General features: G+C 34.0%; 1 protein-coding gene across 2 annotated transcripts in view; it reads right to left on the reverse strand.

Moving 5' to 3' along the window:
- The window catches only part of MED14 (mediator complex subunit 14), a 429,754-nt gene that overhangs the window by 66,213 nt on the left and 343,053 nt on the right, over positions 1-20,488 (reverse strand). For both annotated transcript variants that reach the window (XM_090411452.1, XM_090411451.1), the window contains exon 29: positions 16,927-17,182. In XM_090411452.1, coding sequence (XP_090267578.1) covers positions 16,927-17,182 — 256 coding nt within the window. The remainder of the gene's footprint in view (positions 1-16,926; positions 17,183-20,488) is intronic.

Genomic DNA, 20,488 nt, shown 5'->3' on the forward strand with positions numbered 1-20,488 from the left:
TGAATTATTTTTTTTTTTTTAGCTGTAGGTTGTATTTTCTGTAAAATATTTGATGGGGAAGCTCTGAAAAACCAAAGTAGAGGGAATGAAAGATGAGCAGAGAAGCAGGTTTGGTGGGCTAGTAGTTGAAATGTAAATGGATTTTGGACAATCAATGCTCATGTTATTAGAAGAAATTGGAAGAATGATGGATGCTAATTAAATTGAATGGTGTCCATGAAAAAGACAGGCAGAAGAGATTGTCTGTGAGATAGTACTGGTGTGTGTGAGTGAGAGAGAGATAGATCAATGATTAGTCAGACTTCCCTCTTTGCGATAGAATCAAAAATTTTTTAAGTTTTTAGTATACTACTCCAAATGCAAGAACAGTGTTAAAAGGTTGGGTGGGATGAATTTATTACAGATTGGTAACTGAACAGATAAATAATAAGCACTTTGAGCAAAAAGGATGCCAACTTTGTTTTTTTTTTTCCCTTAGAAGCAGGGGAATGTTTGTATCATGAAAAAGTAGAGATAAATGTTATTCCAGGAAGGAAAAAGGGAGAGAGATCTGATCTTGCCTATTGATCTGGATATTATGAATTTTGTGTGTGTATGAATAACAAGGGAGGAACTGTGTTAGCAGTGGGGATAGTTAGGTTATCCACATCTTACTGATGAATGTAAATTATGTTTTAGGAACTGGCAGTAGAAGATACTGTATTTACTCGAATTTTTTCCCCAAAATTAAAGCTAAAAAATCGTGGTGCAAGATATATGTGGGGATTTTTGGAAACTAAAGTTTTCAGTTGAAAAAACTGAAAATGGATATGACTTACCAAGAATCTCCTATTCTCTATCGCTGCTTCCGGCCTTGAGAGTAGTTTCCTTATGTGCATCGTCTATACACAAATATCATCATCTTCTTTCCCATTATTCCAAGCAAAAATTACCAGTAATTTACAAGACTTGAGATACGTAATGAACAATCCTTCATGAATGACTAATGAGAAGTGAAAGAGTGTGCAGACAGCAACGGTAGGCCAGTAGAGATGGAGCAGCTATGAAGACAACTGATTGGATTAACAAAAGATCACGCAACCCCAACGACAAAGACAAGCAGACAATTGCTGAGTTGAAATACTAATTCTCTTCAACTGAATTCCATAATATTTGAAACTGCCATAACAACATTCACTATATATTTCTTAGTTTTAACATGTTCATGATGGGGTGGTGTTTTGCCTGTTTATTGTTTCAAAAGAACTTCTCATTACTGTTTGTGCAACGCTTCTGTGTCGCATGGGTGGGCTCAACTCGCACAAAGTTTCAACCCTTCAGTTTAATAGTTTTGTTGCTGCTCCTGTGTCGAGCTGGTGGTCAGACTCACACACATCATATGGCATGTTTCAATTCGCAGTAGAATTTTATTTGAAGTTACCCTTTGTGATCTCTCTTAATGACATCGAAAATTTCAAATGCAATCAAACAAACACGTATTTCATGTAAATGAAAAATTAAACAATAGTTTTTAGTTAGATGCTGTGTTTGCCGGTATAACACATGGTTTGGCTTGAGTCTATACAGCATACTTTCTGTGGGAGGAAATGTGCCGTTTTTTATCCCAGTTGTCTCTAAATTGCACTATTTGTTGAGAAATATATTACATAGCTGGCAAATGTTGCTGTACCTTATTCAGTGATACAATAAAACTACTGTTTTTCTGGTGTCTGTATAGTGGCTGTTGGGGAGGGTGTGTTGTTTACTGCAGGGAGTGAGTTACTATCGCCCTGGCGTGAATGTTTAAACTTTTTTTCATGTGCGAGGTATATGCAAAACTTTTACATTTCTTTTTTCGTAAAGTAAAATCAGGGGTGAGGGCAAGTTATATTCGATTAAATATGGTAGGTTTCTCAAATGAGCAGGAATGGAGTGTAATCCATTAGCAAAGCTATGGATAGGGTTTGAAGTCAGTGAAAGGTCATCTATATATAAAAGAATGAAGATGGATAATAGAATAAAGCTCTGAGACACTTCTGCATTGGCAAAAAAGCATCTAATGACATTCAATGAATCTTCAAACAATCAGAGAGAAAACTAGCTACTTTAAGGTGGTAAAAAATATCCAAGAATGCAATCATGAAAACATTTCAATAAATGAAACAAACACACAGAAATCTGAAAGGTGGCTGGAAGACATGTCTGACCTAAAATGCCATATGAGTGGAGCAGAACTCTCACTGTAAATTAAAAAGCAAAATAGTGGTTCCCATTTTTATCTCAAAAACATACAGCTGGAAAATAATGAATGAGAATATAAGAATGGTATTTGAATCTGCACATGTAAATGAAATCTTAAGCAGAAAGAACAATATGTAGCATATTAACTTGCAAATCAGCAGTAGAATTTAAGAATGTATACTGGATCACTTAATGTTAAATCAGGTTTGAGGCATGGTTGTAATCCTCCTTGCCATATAGACATCATCATCAAAGAAAGTGATATTAAACATAAGTTACCTAACTGCTGCCACAAATTTTCATCCCAAGTTTATGGGATGAAAAACAAAGAAACTCAAGTTTTTCAATTCACATACAGGCAAATTACAGACAAAGAATATTATTGGTAGTGGGAGGTACCACTTAACCCACCATCTACATTCTATGTAGACGGTGGGTTAAGTGGTAGAGATAGTGAGTTGTGTTTAGCAGACCTGAGTACCCTCCCTTGATGAGTCCTTGGAGGCGTCACATAATAATAATAAACACCAAAACTATAGAAATAAGTATAAAAAAGAAAACAACTGTGTCATGAACCTATAAAGCATAATTTTTAGTGAAGATGGAAAATGAATTACCAGAGAACAGCATAAGCAAGGCTGTCAGCAGGAAATCAGCCAAAACACAAGATTAGCAAGTAATTAGTTTACGGAATTAACAATGCATATAAAGATATTAATTAAAGGCAACTTTAATGAATACCTTCTATATTTCGGCAACGTCACGTTGCCATCTTCAGGAACAATATGAGACCTTCAGCATTATGCAGCAGAAACAGCTTCAGTAGAAAAAACATTATGAGAACTTCAGCCCAACGGCCAAGACAACCAAATTAGCCCACCAGAGGGCACAAATAGGACTTTAGAAACAATATAAGTTTCTTGCTTTCTTCCTCATTTGCTTTGTTAGCGCCTGCGTGCACATACCATATTTTTATGTTCCTGAAGATGGCAACATGACGTTGCCGAAATATAGAAGTTATTAATTAAAGTTGCCTTTAATTAATATCTTTATATGCGTTGTTAATTCCGTAAACTAATTACCAGTTATGTATGAACAACGTATAAGCCTTGCTACTAGACTCACGATCATCCATGGAGATTCCATCACACGAAAGGCCCGTCAATACGGCAAAATGAGGTTGAAGATATCGAGACAACTAAATCGTCTGACGTTCCTAAAACGCTGCCGGGATAACAAGGTAATCCCTAATTGTGTTAGATTGAAGCACCGTTTTACTTCACAGAAAGCTCAGCGTATTTACAATCGCACTAGCTTCGCTCTATTAAGAGAACAAATTATTGCGACGCGTTCTCCTTGCCGACAAAAACAAAACCTTACGGGCGCTAGAGGAAGAGCTTTTAGATATGCTCAGCCATGATCTTTGGACGATTCTTTATGACGTCTCATGCGCTTCGGCAAGAAAAGAATTCGAAAAAATACGTAGTCGGCACTTAAAAAAATACGAAAACCTGATAAAGAATGCTATTTCCTTACCACAGCCACCACTCAACACTGTAGTCAACCTCTCATCCATAGTTTTAAAGCCTGAAGCACTCACCGCACTTTCACATGGCCACAATTTCACTCTAGCTCCTAAAAGAATACCTGCCAAGGAAATCATGATCCAAATAGAATGTGGGATTCGCAACCTTCCTAACCATATCGCCAACAACGTCAGACTGGATGTAGCCGGTGTTCTAACCAAAGCAAAATCTCCAAAAACCAACTTATCCAAAGACGAATATGCAGCCCTACTAGAAATGAAGAAAAACAAAAAAATAGTAATCACCAAAGCGGATAAGGGAAATGCCACCGTGGTGCTCAATCAAAAAGACTACAAAGGTAAGCTTAATGCTTTAGTACTAGACCGTACTACTTACCTCCCTATTGAATAAATTCCTACCAGCTCTCAGATCAGAACTCTTCACAGACTCCTTAAGAAAGTCACTTCTTGGCCTGTGGAAGTCACTAACAAACTAAAACCTTATAACTCCAGACCCCCCCCCCCCCCAATTATATGGACTCCCAAAAATACATAAACAAAATGTGCCATTACGTTCCATAGTGGATGGCATTGATTCCCCCACATATAAATTAGCCAAACATTTAGCCAAAAATGCTCACACATTATACTGGCAACACACCATCACACATAAAAAAATTCAGCCCACTTTAAAGCCAGTATAGAAAACCTCTCACTCCAACACACTGACATAATGGTCAGCTTCGACGTCTCCTCCCTATTCACTCAAAGAAACCCTAGAGCTCATTCAAGCCAAGTTTCCTCCCGATATCTCAGCCCTATTTCAGTTCACAATGAACTCAGGCTATTTCATTTGGCAAGGAAAATTCTACAAACAGATAGAGGGGACATCCATGGGTTCACCACTTTCCCCACCCTTGGCCAATTTCTTTATGGAGACCTTTGAAGACAAAGCCTTAACCTCTGCCCCACAAAAACCCACTATTTGGCTTCGATACGTAGATGATGTGTTCACTATTTGGCCACATGGCTCAGATACACTCCACTCCTTCCTAACACACTTAAACAACCAACACCCCCCCAGAGCCCAGTTCACCTTAGAAAAAGAGGAAAACAATACCCTCCCATTCCTAGACACTTTAATCACTCGCCAGCTTGATGGATCTTTGGTTTTCTCTGTTTACAGAAAACCCACCCATACTGGTAGATACATTCACCAGCAACCCCCCCCCCCCCTCACAACAATATGGGGTTATAAAAACACTATATAACAGGGCAAAATTAATCTGCTCAGATGACAAGGCCCTAACCACTGAACTAAACCACATCCTCAACACTTTCTTAGCCAATGGCTATAACCCCCCAAAAATCCAAAAAATACTAAAACCAGTAAACCCCCCCTCCCCACACACAATAAAGATTACACCAAATCTATCACCATCCCCTACATCTGGGGCACCTCTGAGAAAATAACCAATATCCTCAAAAAATATGACTTACTTCTTGTTACAAACCATATAAAAAGTTGGCATCCCTTATCCACTCTACCAAAGACCAACCACTTCCTCTAGACCATAGGTTCCCAAAGTGGGCAGTACCACCCCCAGTGGGTGCTGAAGCCTTCTAGGGGGGGGGGGGGGGGGCTATAGTGGGATCAGAAGCATTTGGGGCATTCAGGCGGTCTAGGGGTCGGTGGCTCTTTATAGAAGAAATTAATAATATATATTTCAAAATTAATTATTTTTGTGATTTTGCGATTAGATAATCATTTAAAATTTAAATATTACATTTTAATTCATCTTATGCCTGTCTTACACGATTGATTTTTTAATCAATTTTCTATTTCAATTATTTAATCAGTTGAAAATTTCCCATGTCAGATAGAAATAGATGTCAATTTTCTATGTCAATGAGAAAATTGAACGTGTTATACAGGATATTTTAACTTCTATTTTTTATATACTTAAAAAATTCATTCATTTTTTGCTATTGTAAAAATCGATTGTACCATACAGGCTTTAGTCCATCCACGCAGCAGACTAGTCTTAACTAGTAGTATGTCGGTCAACTATTACGTAGGTAATTCACTCAATTCAGCATGTTTTGACAGGAATATTGGTGCTTGCAGTGACTTGTTCAAAGCACGAGTACGATGGTATCGCAAACAAGTTGATTCGGGCTAGATTTCAAATCTATAAATACCAGTGGTTTAGGAATAAGTTTCATTATGTTTTGTGTGCTTTGCCAACAATCATCAGTCGAAAGTGTGATAGATAAGCGGATTCATACAAAGTGTAAATTAAATTATCTTTTATTTTGTGAATATTTTTGCAAATTTTATTACTTCATTATGTCTGAATATAAGAAGAAATGTCGACAGTACAGTATTGAGTATTTGAAATATGGTTTTATTGAAACTGTTATAATGGGGGGGGGGGGGGAGCATTACAAAATTTATGTCTTGCAAAGTTGGCAGTGGCCAGAAAAAGTTTGGCAACCTATGCTCTAGACCTACCTGGTGTATACCAGGTCCCTTGCAGCTGCAAATTGTCCTACTTTGGCCAAACAGGCAGGACAGCAAATATCAGGATTTCAGAACACAAAGACTACATCCAGTTCCACCAGTACAGCTATTCAGGGCTAGTAGACCATGCCTTAGATACCCACCATAGAATTCGTTGGAAGAAAACTAAAATAATACACCGCAGCAAGTTTAAATACAAAAGATTATTCAAGGAATCATCAGCAGCTCTAAAAAACGTTCCAAACCTCAACAAATTTGGGTGCATGAAACCACCCCAAATTTGGGAGACTTACATTATGAGAACTTCAGCCCAACGGCCAAGACATCCGAATTAGCCTGCCAGAGGACACCATTAGGACTTTAGGAACAATATTAGTTTCTTGCTTTCTTCCTCATTTGCTTTGTTAGTACCTGCATGCACATACCATATTTTTATGTTCCTGAAGATGGCAATGTGACGTTGCCGAAATATAGAAGTTATTCGTTAAAGTTGCCTTTAATTAATATCTTTATATGCGTTGTTAATTCCATAAACTAATTACCAGTTATGTATGACCAACGTATAAGCCCTGCTACTAGAACATGATTAGCAGTATACCAGATTGTGTTTTAAATGAATTTTAACTAAGAAATTTGGAGTAAAATAGAAACAAGAGATGATTGAAAGACTGGATCTCAGAGATATGAGAACAGACTGAACTAATTGTAGAATTATTCAACAAAGATAACAAACAAAAAAAAAAAGACATTTATATAAATCAAGTGGATATTAAATCCAGCATTATTTCAAAGCCGAATGTAGAAACTATGAAAGTTTTTGTATGAAATTTGACCAGAGAGTTTACAGGAATACACTTGCCAGCATTTACGAGTTGCCCTAGCACAGACTATAGAAGACATGATCGCTTGCCCAAGCATCCATATATTCGCCTTTTATTGGTTAATTTTGATAAGGTTTCACTGGCCTGACAGTTTTGATTGATTCTCATGAGACCAGGCAGAAACCTTAAGAGAGCAAAAACTCTTGTTCAGTACTAAGGAACCTGAAGTGATGGAGAGATGTATTTTTTGTAAATGAACTCTCGGTTGGTGTTTAAAGTATTTACTAAAATAAAGAGCCAAAAGGCTTCAGTTCAGTGATGCAAAATTATATAAATCAAGCGGATATTAAATCCAGCATTATTTCAAAGCTGAATGTAGAAACTATGAGTTTCATATGAAACTTGACCAGAGAGCTTCACTGGAATACACTTGCCAGCATTTATGAGTTGCCCTTTTGCTTTTTTGGCTCTTTATTTTAGTAAATACTTTATGCACCAACCAAGAGTTAGCTTACAAAAAATACACTTCTCCGACACTTCGAGTTCCTTAATACTGAACGAGAGTTTTTGCGCTCTTAAGGTTTCTGCCTGGTCTCTAAGGAGAACCAACCAGTTCTAAACAGCCTGCCAGGCAGGGAAACCTTATCAAAATGGACCAATAAAAGGCAAATATATGGACGCTTGGGCAAGCAATCATGTCTTCTATATGGTCCATGCTAGGGCAACTCATAAATGCCGATGAGTATATTCGGGTAAGCTCTCTGGTCAAATTTCATACAAAACTTTCATAGTTTCTACATTCGGCTTTGAAATAATACTGGATTTAATATTTAATATCCACTTGATTTATATAATTTTGAATTGCCAAACTGAAGCCTTTTGGCTCTTTATTTTAATAAAAAAGACATTATTAATATTCAAGAATGTATATGCAGAGCTCATATAAGATGGTGTGGTTACTTACACAGAATGAAATAAAAAAGAGCAAAATAGGTGTTTAATGGAAAAAAATGTCAGGGAAAAAGGTCCAAGGAAACAAACCAATTTGTTTCCTTGGACCAATTTGGAAGAATATTTTTGTTAGGGGAAAAAAACTAGCTATGAAATGTTAAGTGTGTGTGTGTGTGTGTGGCCTATTAATATCTAGTTATCTCCTCTTTGAAGGAATACATCAGAAAATGGCAATGATAAAGGCTACAGAACTTTATAACAACAACATTTTTAAATATGTAAAAATGTTTATGATTTAAGATTTTCCCTACTAAATTTTAAAGATGACACTGTGTTGGTTAAATGTTAACTGTGGAAAGTATGATTTCCTCATTTTGCTGTTACTTTAGCCATACTACTGAGATCTGCAAACTCTGTAATGCACAGATGAGGAGAGAAAATCACTTTTCAACACTTGTTATATCTGCATCTGAATATATAACAAGGTGAATATATGAACCACTGTATATCAGGTATTAGTAAAAACATGCACACACTTTTTTATTTTCATGCGTATTTGATATCTATGTGCATTGAAATGCCATTACAGCAAGCATGTGTCAAATATGGCATAGAACGACAAAAGAAAAACTGGGTGGTTTGAATTTTATTACCCATTTGCAACTGAGGTCATAATATGCCATGAAAGCAATACAGCAGATAAATGAAATAGAATAATCATGTATTTATAACATATATTAATTATGACAATTAATTATATTAATATTGATATGACAAAGATTATTATATGAAATACTGCATGTGAATATACTATTTTATATAATACTTTACATAAAGTATGGTACACGTTATAAAATAATATCTTGCAAATATTATTTTAGATTAAATTACAAACAGATTCAACATATCCTCTTTAGTACTTTCTTTTTTTTAAATACAATGAATTTGTATCATACATTTAACTTAATGAAGATAAAAATAACTTTTCAGAACAATAAAATTTAAGTAATTTGATATCAATATTTCAAATTACTTAAACAGATTAACCTACATGGCTTAATACTTATCGACATGACAAATTAGATTTCACATGTTGAATGTATTTCACATTCAACATTTCACACCTTTTTCACAACTCTTATAATTGCTCCTTTGAACTCTAATACTGCACTCCTGTCAGCACAGCTCTGATGAGAAAAACTACTCAGCATGTACTTAGTGACCCATTCTTATTATTCATGTTTTGAATGCAGTTGCTGGTCTTTCTCCCTGACAATGTGTTACACTGGATGAAATATATTGGAGTTTTCATTAAAATACAGAATTTTAATAAAATTCTGTATTTTTTTTTCCCACTTATGTGTGTGTGCACACATAGACAAAGGGAAAGAGAGAAAAAAACAAAAGCATTTGCTTTTTGGACTTTCCTGAAAGTGAGTGATGATGTGAGCACTTTGTAACATTATTGAGGTAGGGAAGGGGGTTATACTACACATCTTCCCTTACAACATTTGATTCAATAACAAAGATTTCAAGCATTTTTTTTTTATATAAAACTTAATGACATTTTATTCATCACTTTATTTCCTATCTTTTAACATCAACTTAATTTATAAATATTTTTCTTTTTAATGATAATCCCCCCCCCCCCCTCTCTCTCACACACACACACACAAAGGATAGAAAATGTTTGGCACCTGACAAGTCTGTTGGTAGTGCTTAGCAATCTCTTAAATATTAGTTTAATCTTTAAAACTGTATGCTGACATTTGAAATTACATGAAAAAGCCAACAGTATTATATCAATAAGTTTTCTTTTCAGTTCATCCCTGCCCAATGTCTACAAATCTTTAATTTGTAGATAGTGGATACTCTTTGCCAAAAAAAATAAAAAATAAAAATGCATTGCTATTTATATATGTGTGTGTATCAAATTCATTAAATTAAATTAAACATCAACTGATTCAGCCAGGGAGACATGTCATGAAGTTGTCTACAAAGGCAGAAACAACTTCATGGCAGAATTATGAAGTTATAAAGAGGCAGTCCAGGAAAAGAAAAAATCTTATCACAATTCCTGGGAAGTAAATCAGCAGGTGCCCTGAGAATACAGAGAAACATCTATAGAAAGATGAATATCAAGAAAGTAGCAAAATGTTCTGGAGACTTAAATATATCACACAAAACATTTTAATTGAGGATATTTAAGCATCCCAGACCTTCTCATTTAGCTCTAATTCACAAGAGTCCAACTAAATTGGAATTTAGTTGGACTCTCCTGAGGGAGAGAGAAAAACACAATTATTACAATATCTTGAATTATAATAAAGATGCAGCTAAACATCAAATTTAGTAGTATTAGATTCAGCTGGTGATTTGTATAAAATATGCAAGAATTTAGCTCACTTCCTATGTAAAAAGGAAGAGAAATGAAACTATATTAAGTTATATTAAGTTATATTAAGAAGAAGTTATATATCAAAAGATGAAGCAGGGCAAGGTAGAAGGAAACAGAAAAGAGAGAACATCCATGGTCAAGATGGCTGGATCAAATCCCAAAAATATTAGGTATTTCACTGGAGAAAGCTTCAGCTACCACAACAGAAAGAAGATGGAAAAACACTATAAAATCTGGAATAGTTAATTGGATCACCCAAGGTATAAAGAGGAAGTGGGAATAAACTATGATATCTATAGGTTATAGATATCATAGTTTATAATAAGAGAAACTGTATACCATATTTCATAGCACAGCCCTAAATCTAGCCATTATGTAAATTACAATTTAGTTGAGCATGCTGGATGGGATATAGAGGAATCAAACACTTACATTGCTTTAACAACATGAAGCAGCAACAAAAAAAATTAAAACACTAACAAATGTGGATTTAAACTTTTAAGATTCCCTGGACACTCTAAAATACTGTTCTATTATTATTATTATTCAGGAATCTCCATGAAAGTCTAAAGAGTGATATTTTTGAATATCTAAGAAGAAATAATAAATCCATAAAGGTTCTTAATTTGTTCATTCTTTGATATTTCGATTTTGAAACTAAATACACAAACATTCTTCTTCTTCCAGTTTCTAAAGGATGTCTTATTTGCACACTACCCAAGAACATTGTTTCTTTCAAATTTATTTCATAAGGGAAAAATGAAAATCATTCATTGGTTCATAGTAACTAGCCTTTGCAATCACATCTCCACTATCAAAGTCAAACACACACTGTCTTCAAGTCAGTGAAGTCTGTTACTTCCTCAGTCTTTTCCATTTAGATTTCCCAACAACTGCTGGCCTGGTTGGCCAAGTGGTTAGCATACCTGCTGTCCAACCAACAGGTCGTGGGTTCAGATCCTGTGGGCATAGATGTTTGAGATTGTTTTTAGGTGGGAGATGAATTTCAATGTCTGGCGTGAGACCATTAGCCTGCTTATTGGAGGCCTGAAATTGCTTGAAAAAGTTCAATGTTTGATCTCTAGAGCAGGGTGGACTGTGTAAAAAATAAATAAAAAATATACAAAAATACATAAAATTGATAAAAATGGGAGGAAAAAATCTTTAGCCTACCCATGGAACATTGTTTCTAAAGGATGTTATGCAGTAGATACATTCCACAGAAAATCGCATATAAAAAAATCACACAAAAAAAGACCTAACTTACATTGAAAAATTAGGGATATGTTCCATAATTTTCTAAAACGGCATAAAACCAAAGCAATGAATTAAAATAAACCTAAAATCACGTAAAAGTTTGTAAAAATTCAGGAAAATAAGAATTTCTAAGTTTGTTTTAAAGCTTTATTTATTTAATTTTATTGAAAAGTAACATCTTTTTAACATTTTATCATCAGAATTATCGTTGCTATTAGACAATATTCGGCAATGTTTGCAAACTGGTGCGAAATCACTTTCATCACCAGAAAGAGATAGTCTGTGCATCAGATCTGTATGATAAAGGCAATGGTTCTTCACAAACAGAATTAGCTTCACCCTCGTTCTGTGCTGACGTTTTTCTTCTGACAATGTAATCAGTGATTAAACTTGATGATTTTACTAATTTTTTATACAGCTCGCAATATCCGGACATACAGTTCTTCAGCTCATGTTGGAATTTAAATGCTGGTTCAGAATTTGTGTCATTAACAAGAAAATGATTATTACAATTTATTGTACAGTTCAAGACCTCGAATTATATTTGCAGTGAGGGGGACAGGCTTTTCTTCCGCTTCACAATTGTTTTATGGATCTTCGACGATATCTCAAGTTAATCGATATCTAATAATATTATCGTCACTTAAGACATTATCCACAAGCAATTCGTCTACATCATTCTGGCTAAATGTATCAAAACCTTCTCCACCAATTTCATGTGCAAAAGTAATGATTTCAGATGATAATATAGATGTTTGAAAATGGTTGCACTGTTTGCAACACATCCAGGCCAAGCTGCTTTCCAGCAGGCATTTAAAGTTTTTGGTCTTATTTCAGCGATAGCAGATACAACATGATTTAAACAGTCCAAAATAGAAAATTTTTTTCTAAACGTCAGTTACTGTTAATGATTCATTTTCTAGTTTATCCAATATAAATTGAAAAGTGTGCTTAATGTAATATTTTTTTAAATTGTAGCAAGCTTGTTGTATTGGGTGGAAAAAACACCACCTGCATATTTGGATGTTCTAAATGCAGATGACTTGGTGCCTTGTCAACAGTTAATAAAAGTTTAAAATCCAGAGCTTTTTGCTTCATATATGTTTCCACTTCTGGTACAAAGCAATTATTGAACCATTCAGTAAATACAGCAATTGTTACCCAGGTCTTTGTATTAGCCATCCAACGTACCAACAGCTGTTTTAGATCTTTGCCTTTTAGAGCACGTGATCTTAGGGATCAATTTACTAGGAGGGGGTTTCAACATTAGATCCCCTGATGCGTTGCTACAAAGTAACAACATTACTCGATGTTTAATTGCTTTAAACCCACTTGCTTTTTTCTCTGACTTTGCAATGTAAGTTCGACCAGGCATTTTCTTCCAAAACAATCCTGTTTTGTCAGCGTTAAACACTTGATCGGGACAATATCCACCATCTGCAATAATTTTGGCTAACTTCACTCGAAAATGTTTGGCTGCTGCAACCTCGAATGTAATCTTCACGTTATGAAGATCATTCGTTTTTAAAAACCCGGTTAGCCATCCTTTGCTAGTCAAAATTCTTTATCAGCCTGGGAAGCGGAAGTAGATGGCTCCAATTGCTTCAGCTGTTCCTTAAACCGAAAAGCTTTTTGTTTAATTAAATAACCACTTATAGGAATTCTTCTTTGAGTTAATTCTTCAATCCAAATTATGAGCACTCATTTCGTTTTTACTAATAAAGCATCTCATGAGTACAATGATAATTTGGCACTTAGTTTTGTGCCAGAAATGATAGATTTTCTTATTGCAACTTCATTCTTTTTAATTGCTCTTATAGTAGATTTGCCTAAATTAAAATGTTTACCAATCGCTGTAGAACGAAGAAACCCCGAATTTGCATGAAATATGCACCACATAACTTCAAAACCACATAAAAAAGATACACATAAAAAGAGACCCAAGTGTACTATAGGTTTGCAAACAGTCATTCATAAGTGGAAATTACATTAAAAAAAAAGTTAAAATATATTTTCTACCGGAATTTTAGCAATGTTTTATTCTAGTTTTTGTTTGTTTCTTTTTTTTTTTCCTGTTTTTAAAATTTTCTTTAATATATTATTTCTTTTATTTTGAATGCTTTTACTAGCTTGCTTTTTACTGTTATGTAATGATTATACTTTAAGTATAATTACTTAAAGTATTTTAAGCAAAGAAAACCATATAAGCAAAGCAATTAACAAATTTCATTAATTAAGCTTATTTTTGAATATGTAAGAGGAAAAAAAAATTAATTATCAAGTATTTGCTTCACAAGTTTTCATTTATGGTTAAAACTTATTAAGAATACAAAAATAAATGGTTTACCCTTGCAAAATACAAGACATATTTAGCAAGAAAAGGAGCATTATCAATAATGATCTGCTCTTATTTTTTGTTTCTTCCCTCTCCACCTCCCAATCACTCAGCCAACACTTTGGTAGAAGTTACAATTCTTCTACCAGATTTATGACCTGTTTACTCCTGAGCTACAACATGAATTACAAATGTGTGCAAGTGCATTTAAAATGTAATACTATACTTTTTTTTTCATGTAGACGAATAATACAAAAATTATAAATATAGCACCTCCAGCAAGTTCAAGAAACCATTGATGGAGGGTACCTTTTAGTTACTTATTCTAAATACCTGTCATTGAATACATTTCATGAAGATGCACTCACAAAAACTAACAGTAGCCTATTCCACATGTCCCGATAACCACCCCAGCCATAATTTTTCCTCAATCTGTCCTTACACATGAATTCCATAGGCCAATTATTATCATGACTACTCACTACTTGACTTTTTCAACTGTTTCCTCATGTCCTCAGAATCCAAGCCGACCATATCTACATACAGTAGTCCACATGAATCTTATTAAATCCTTATGAATTGGGAGAATAACTTCATTGTGTAAGCGTTCTCTTCAATTTAGTCATGTCTTAATCATCCTAATGTGGCCTCAAACTTTAATTTTCTGTCCACTATAACTTGCAAATCTCTTGTTTCATTGACCACTCAAAGAATTTTTAATTAATATAATACTCTGCATGCATGCATGCCACTGAACTTAGCACAATTAAAACTAACATTCATTAAATCTTCTACAGAATCAGTGATCAGATGATATTATACTCTTAAATAAATCCAAGTTTGGAAATTCCTTAACTAAATTGAATGATGGCTGTAACAAGCATAGCATGAAAATCACAATAAAAAAGACCAGTTCTGAACCTATAGAAAAATACATTAAAATGTAGAACCTATAGAAAAAGACAATACAATTATCAAAATTGGTCTAGTAACTGAACAAGAAAGAAATTAGTCAGAACACTAAACTAGCAGTATACAAGACAGTGTTCAAGCATGGTTCAACTTATCAATCTGAGAGCTGGGTTTGAAAGATACTTGAAAGTTTTGTCACTTGATTATACTATAAATTAAAGATGCCAAGAAATTATATTCTTGGTTTAATCCTTTATTCAAGTGTAAGCAAATAAAAATTTGTGTGTGAAGTCACATCCTGACTGGAATACTTGCACATAAAGGCTAATGACTTCACATTAATTGCCTTAGTATCCCATAATGCAAAGCACATATCCTTACAGACATGTATAATGCTATGCATTATGGGAAAGGCCAGAAATGATAGCAAGGTTGAAGTAATGCAAAAGTCATATTTCCATATACAAGTAGTCAAAAGGGATCACACCTTATTACTAAAATACTCTGGATTAGAGAAAGGTGTTTGAAATTTTTTCACTTGGTTATAATATAAATTAAAGATGGCAAGAAAGTATATTCTTTGTTTAATCCATTATCCAAGTGTAAGCAAATAAAAATTTGTGCGTGACGTCACATCACGACTAGGCTATTGTATATAGAGGCTAACGACTTGATATTAATTGCCTTAGTATCCCATAATGCAAAGCACATAAAGGTCAGAACCAGCCTGGGTAGTGGCCCTTCCCATAATGCATAGTATTATACATGTATTATAATATACACTATATTATGTATTATAACACACACTATATAGTATTATAATAGCATTATACATATCTGTAAGGATATGTGCTTTGCATTATGAGATACTAAGGCAATTAATGTCAAGTCATTAGCCTCCATATACAAGTAGCCCAGTCATGATGCGACTTCACACACAAATATTTATTTGCTTACACTTGGATAAAGGATTAAACCAAGAATATAATCAAGTGAAAAAACTTTCAAGCATCTTTCAAACCCAGCTCTCAGATTGATAAGTTGAACCATGCTTGTACACTGTCTTGTATACTGCTAGTTTAGTGTTCTGACTAATTTCTTTCTTGTTCAGTTACTAGACCAATTTTGATAATTGTATTGTCTTTTTCTATAGGTTCAGAACTGGTCTTTTTTATTGTGATTTTCATGATATGCTTGTTACAGCCATCATTCAATTTAGTTAAGGAATTTCCAAACTTGTATTGGATTTATTTAAGAGTATAATATCATCTGCATAAAGAGCTGAGATTACCATCTCCAATTTTAATATCACATTTCTTCATAAAGTGATCCATATAGCTGATGAATAACATTGGAAGTAGTGTGTACCCTTGTCTCAACACCAGATTTTTAGATCGCCATCTTCTTGTATCGCCTTCAATTCTAAAACTGCTGACTTATAACTTATTTTGGCATCTGTCTGTATTAGATTCCTTATATCCAAAACCTTGTTTTGTTTATGAAGATCACAGCACATTGTGGTCTTCAAGCAAAATCACCATTCTTCTGAAGGAATTAGATTGGTTTGAATGGTCACGGCAACAAAGACTCCGAGGAAAGTATTTTATGTCTTTTAAATGTGTGTGTGTGTGTGTGTTTATCTGGTACTTACCTGTTTTATAGGAAGAAAAACTTGAGTTTCTGGGAGAAAATTCTTCTCCATGTGTACAAGAATTATTAAAAGAATATCAGAACGTCAGCTTCGTTGATGTTAACCATATCCTGGATGCATAAGAGAGAGAGAGAGGTGGCAGTATAGATGGAAAGTTACCTTAATTGTTCAAGAAGAAAATCAATATGTTTATTCAGTGTTCCCAACCTCAAGGCCACGTAATACTGATGTACTATAGGTTCTCTAACCTTTCATGTATGGGATTAACATAAATAAAAATAAGTATATAAAAAAATGAAAAGTATAATTTTTCCCAGGTAAGAAATACATACCTTGCTGTCCCATAAAACTTGCTGGAGACTGCATTGTTACTTGTGAAGTTGAGGATGAAGGGGAAGGTGCAGGAAGAAATGAGGGAGATGGTGCATGAAGTGGGTTCACTGGAGAATTAGTAGCAAAGATGTTGCCTGGTGATGGGGCTTGCATAGGTAACATGGAGGGGGAAGGACTTACATGTGATTGAGATTGGGAACCAAGTGAAGGAGGAGATGCAAGGGAAAATGATGGATTGGGAGAAGCTCCATAACCCTGGAAATTAAAAAGAAATACTTCAAAAATAAACTTTCTCAATAATAAAATTTTAAAACATGAATCATATGCTACAATTTTTTTATGACAGCCCTAATGACACAAGATTGCAAACCTATAGTACATTAGTACCATACTGTGGGTGGATTGGATCTAGTTCAATAAACAGGAAATCCTATGCACTAAGCACAATCATTTCCATGTCATCATTTAAACCATCAGTATGAAAAACAGTATTTTTCATTGGCAGTGTAAGGCTTTTACATGGACCTGTTGGTAGCAAAGTGACAATGGTATTCACAAATCCATACAGGTAGGTAAGCAGATGATGTTAAAATTAAATTTAACATCACCCTTAGTTTCAGAGTCAGTATTATGATGATAGCAAATGATCCATTATTTATCAGAAAATTAAGATAATTTCTCAAGTGAACATCTCCATTTAAATGGTCAATCAGACAAGTTTCACAGTCAGTATTATGATGATAGCAAATGATCCATTATTTATCAGAAAATTAAGATTCTTATTTTTAGAGGAACCTGTGGCATAGTATAATTATTAAAGAACACGTAAGTCCACAGTAATAACTTTTAATTAATAATTAAGGTACAGATATTTCATACTAAAACTAATAGCACATCTTCAGTGTTACAAACAGATAGGAATGGAATACAAGTAACGAACATTCGGTGGATCACCTATTAAATACATTGTTGTTACGAGCTAGGAAATGAAAGAAATTAATAAATAATTAATATTTAAGATAATTGGGTTTTTTTAATGATTGCATAAAATAAAAGTCTCCCAGATCTTTGAGAGACAATCATTTCGATTTAAATTCTGTCTGTGTAAAATAGCTTCACAACTTCCTTTAAAGAGGCTTTCATATTTGAACGCCTCCTGCATCTATGAAGGAGAATAGCTTTATCCTACTGGATATTATGGGTAGTGGTGATACTGTGTTGTGCTAGACCAGACTTCTGAGGTTTGTTGTAATCAATATAATACTGATGTTCTTTAATTCTTTTTTCCACAGAATGGCCAGTTTGTCCAAAATAAGAAACATCACATTCACATGGTATTTGGTAAATGCCAGCCAAAGATAGAGATGACAGTTTATCTTTTGTAGAAGGCAATAAGGAAGAAATTTTGTTGATAGGAATATACGTGGGAATCAATTGGTGCTTTTTTAAAATTCTACCTATAGGTTCTGAGATTCCTGGAATGTAGGGGATTGGAACTCTGCAGACTGTTGAAGAAACCTTAGGTATTGGAACATAAGATTCAGTTATCTGTTGGATTTGATTAGGGTGGTAATTATTAGATTCCATTAACTTTTTAATGATGGAAAATTCTTGTTGTAAGATTTCTGGAGAAGAGCAAACTTTATGTGCTCTATTAATTACAGATTTAAGAATGCCATTATTTTTGAAATGTGTGGTGAGCAGACTTTTTATGAATATATCTGCCAGTAAATGTGGGTTTTCGAAAGACGCTCGTAAATAAGGTACCAGAAGAAGTTCAAGTAAGCAGGATGTCCAAAAATGGTAAAAGTACCAGAATTTTCCTTTTCCATGGTGAATTGGATATGAGGGTGAAGGCTATTTATCTGTTGTAGAAAGCTCATCTTCAGTATGTGACCAAATGGCAAAAACATCATCGACATAACGATACCAAAGAGATGGCCGAGGGTGGATGAAATGAATGAAAACATAGTCTCTTTGAATTGTTTCAAAAAATAGTTAGCCAAAGGTGGAGACAAAGGGCTACCCATGGCAGTACCCTCAACTTGTTCGTAGAACTAGCTTTTCCAACTAAAATAACCTGAATAGATAACAAATTCAAAAATCTTTGCGATATCTTCATATAATAATTTGACTGTGTCGGCTAATGGAATATTGGTAAACAGAGATACAATGTCGAAACTGACTAGCAACTCAGACTCTTTGATTTTTAGATACTTGATTTCTTCAAGGAAATCTGTTGAATTTTTTATGTAGGAGCTGGAATGTTCAGTGAGAGCACCTAAAGAATGAGACAAAACTTTTGCAATTCGATAATAGTACATCATCAGTGTTTGTAACACTGAAGATGTACTATTAGTTTTAGTATGAAATATCTGTACCTTAATTATTAATTAAAAGTTATTACTGTGAACTTACATGTTCTTTAATAAGAAAATTAAGATAATTTCTCAAGTGAACATCTCCATTTAAATGATTAATCAGACTTCTTAGTCAAAGTGTTTAGATACAAAGCACAGATTACTACTGGATAGGCTCTTGCTTTATGAACAAATCTGACATATCTGTGTTCACTTTGTCAGGGCCCAAACAAATTAATATATGTTAATACAGTAAGCCACCATTTATCCAAAAGTAGTGGAGAAATCAAGTTTTGGATCATAAATTTGAAAGAATGCTGCATGCACAATGGGAAAGCACCATTTGTGGGATTAATGAATGCATTTCACATTGTCAAATTATATTACAGAAACGTTCACTTTAATTCTTCACTTAATAAGAAAAAGTACACCTGGGAATCAAAAAATTAGAATAATCAAAGAAAATGTGTTGAATGATTTGCAATTCTTATTTATTGCATAGAAAATAATTATTACCAAATATGAATTAGCATCATCTAAATCTTTGTAGATTATATAGCCATGTAAACACATAAAAATGTATAATATAAATTATAAGAAAACTATTATTTGAAAACATTCACAAAATTAGAATTTGTAGACAGAGCTCTCCTTCTGCAGCGAATAGCATATATTGTCATGTGTCTACATTTTAAGTGTTGTTCTAATTTGTTTATCTCTATTTCATTAATTTTTTATATAATCCAGAAACCTTTCTTTAGAGATCAAACACGGAACTTTTTCAAACCACTTTAGGCTTCCAATTAGTGGTGCAGTGGTCTCACTCAGAGCAATGAAATTCATTTACTACCTAAAGACATTCAAAAACATTCATGCCCACAGTAGAGTTTGAACCTGCAGTCTGTTGGTTGGAGAGTGGAAAACTTTTGTATGAAATTTGACCAGAGAGCTTACGAGAATACACTCGTAGAATACAAACTTTTATAGTTTGTATATTTGGCTTTGAAATAATGCTGGATTTAATATCACTTGATTAGTTCATTTTGATAAGTTTTCACTGGCCTGACAGCTGTTTCAAACTGGTTGTTATCATCAAAGAACTTGAACTAGGCCTTACAAATAATAGTAAAATGACAAAAGGTTCTCACTGGTCTTTAGATGTCTTCTGAAGCTCAAAACATATGTTATTTGTTTATGCAAA

This window comes from Typopeltis vanoorti, chromosome 21 (assembly GCF_054136105.1).
Source record: "Typopeltis vanoorti isolate ZY-2024b chromosome 21, IOZ_Tvanoo_1.0, whole genome shotgun sequence".
Taxonomy (NCBI): Eukaryota; Metazoa; Arthropoda; class Arachnida; order Uropygi; family Thelyphonidae; genus Typopeltis; species Typopeltis vanoorti.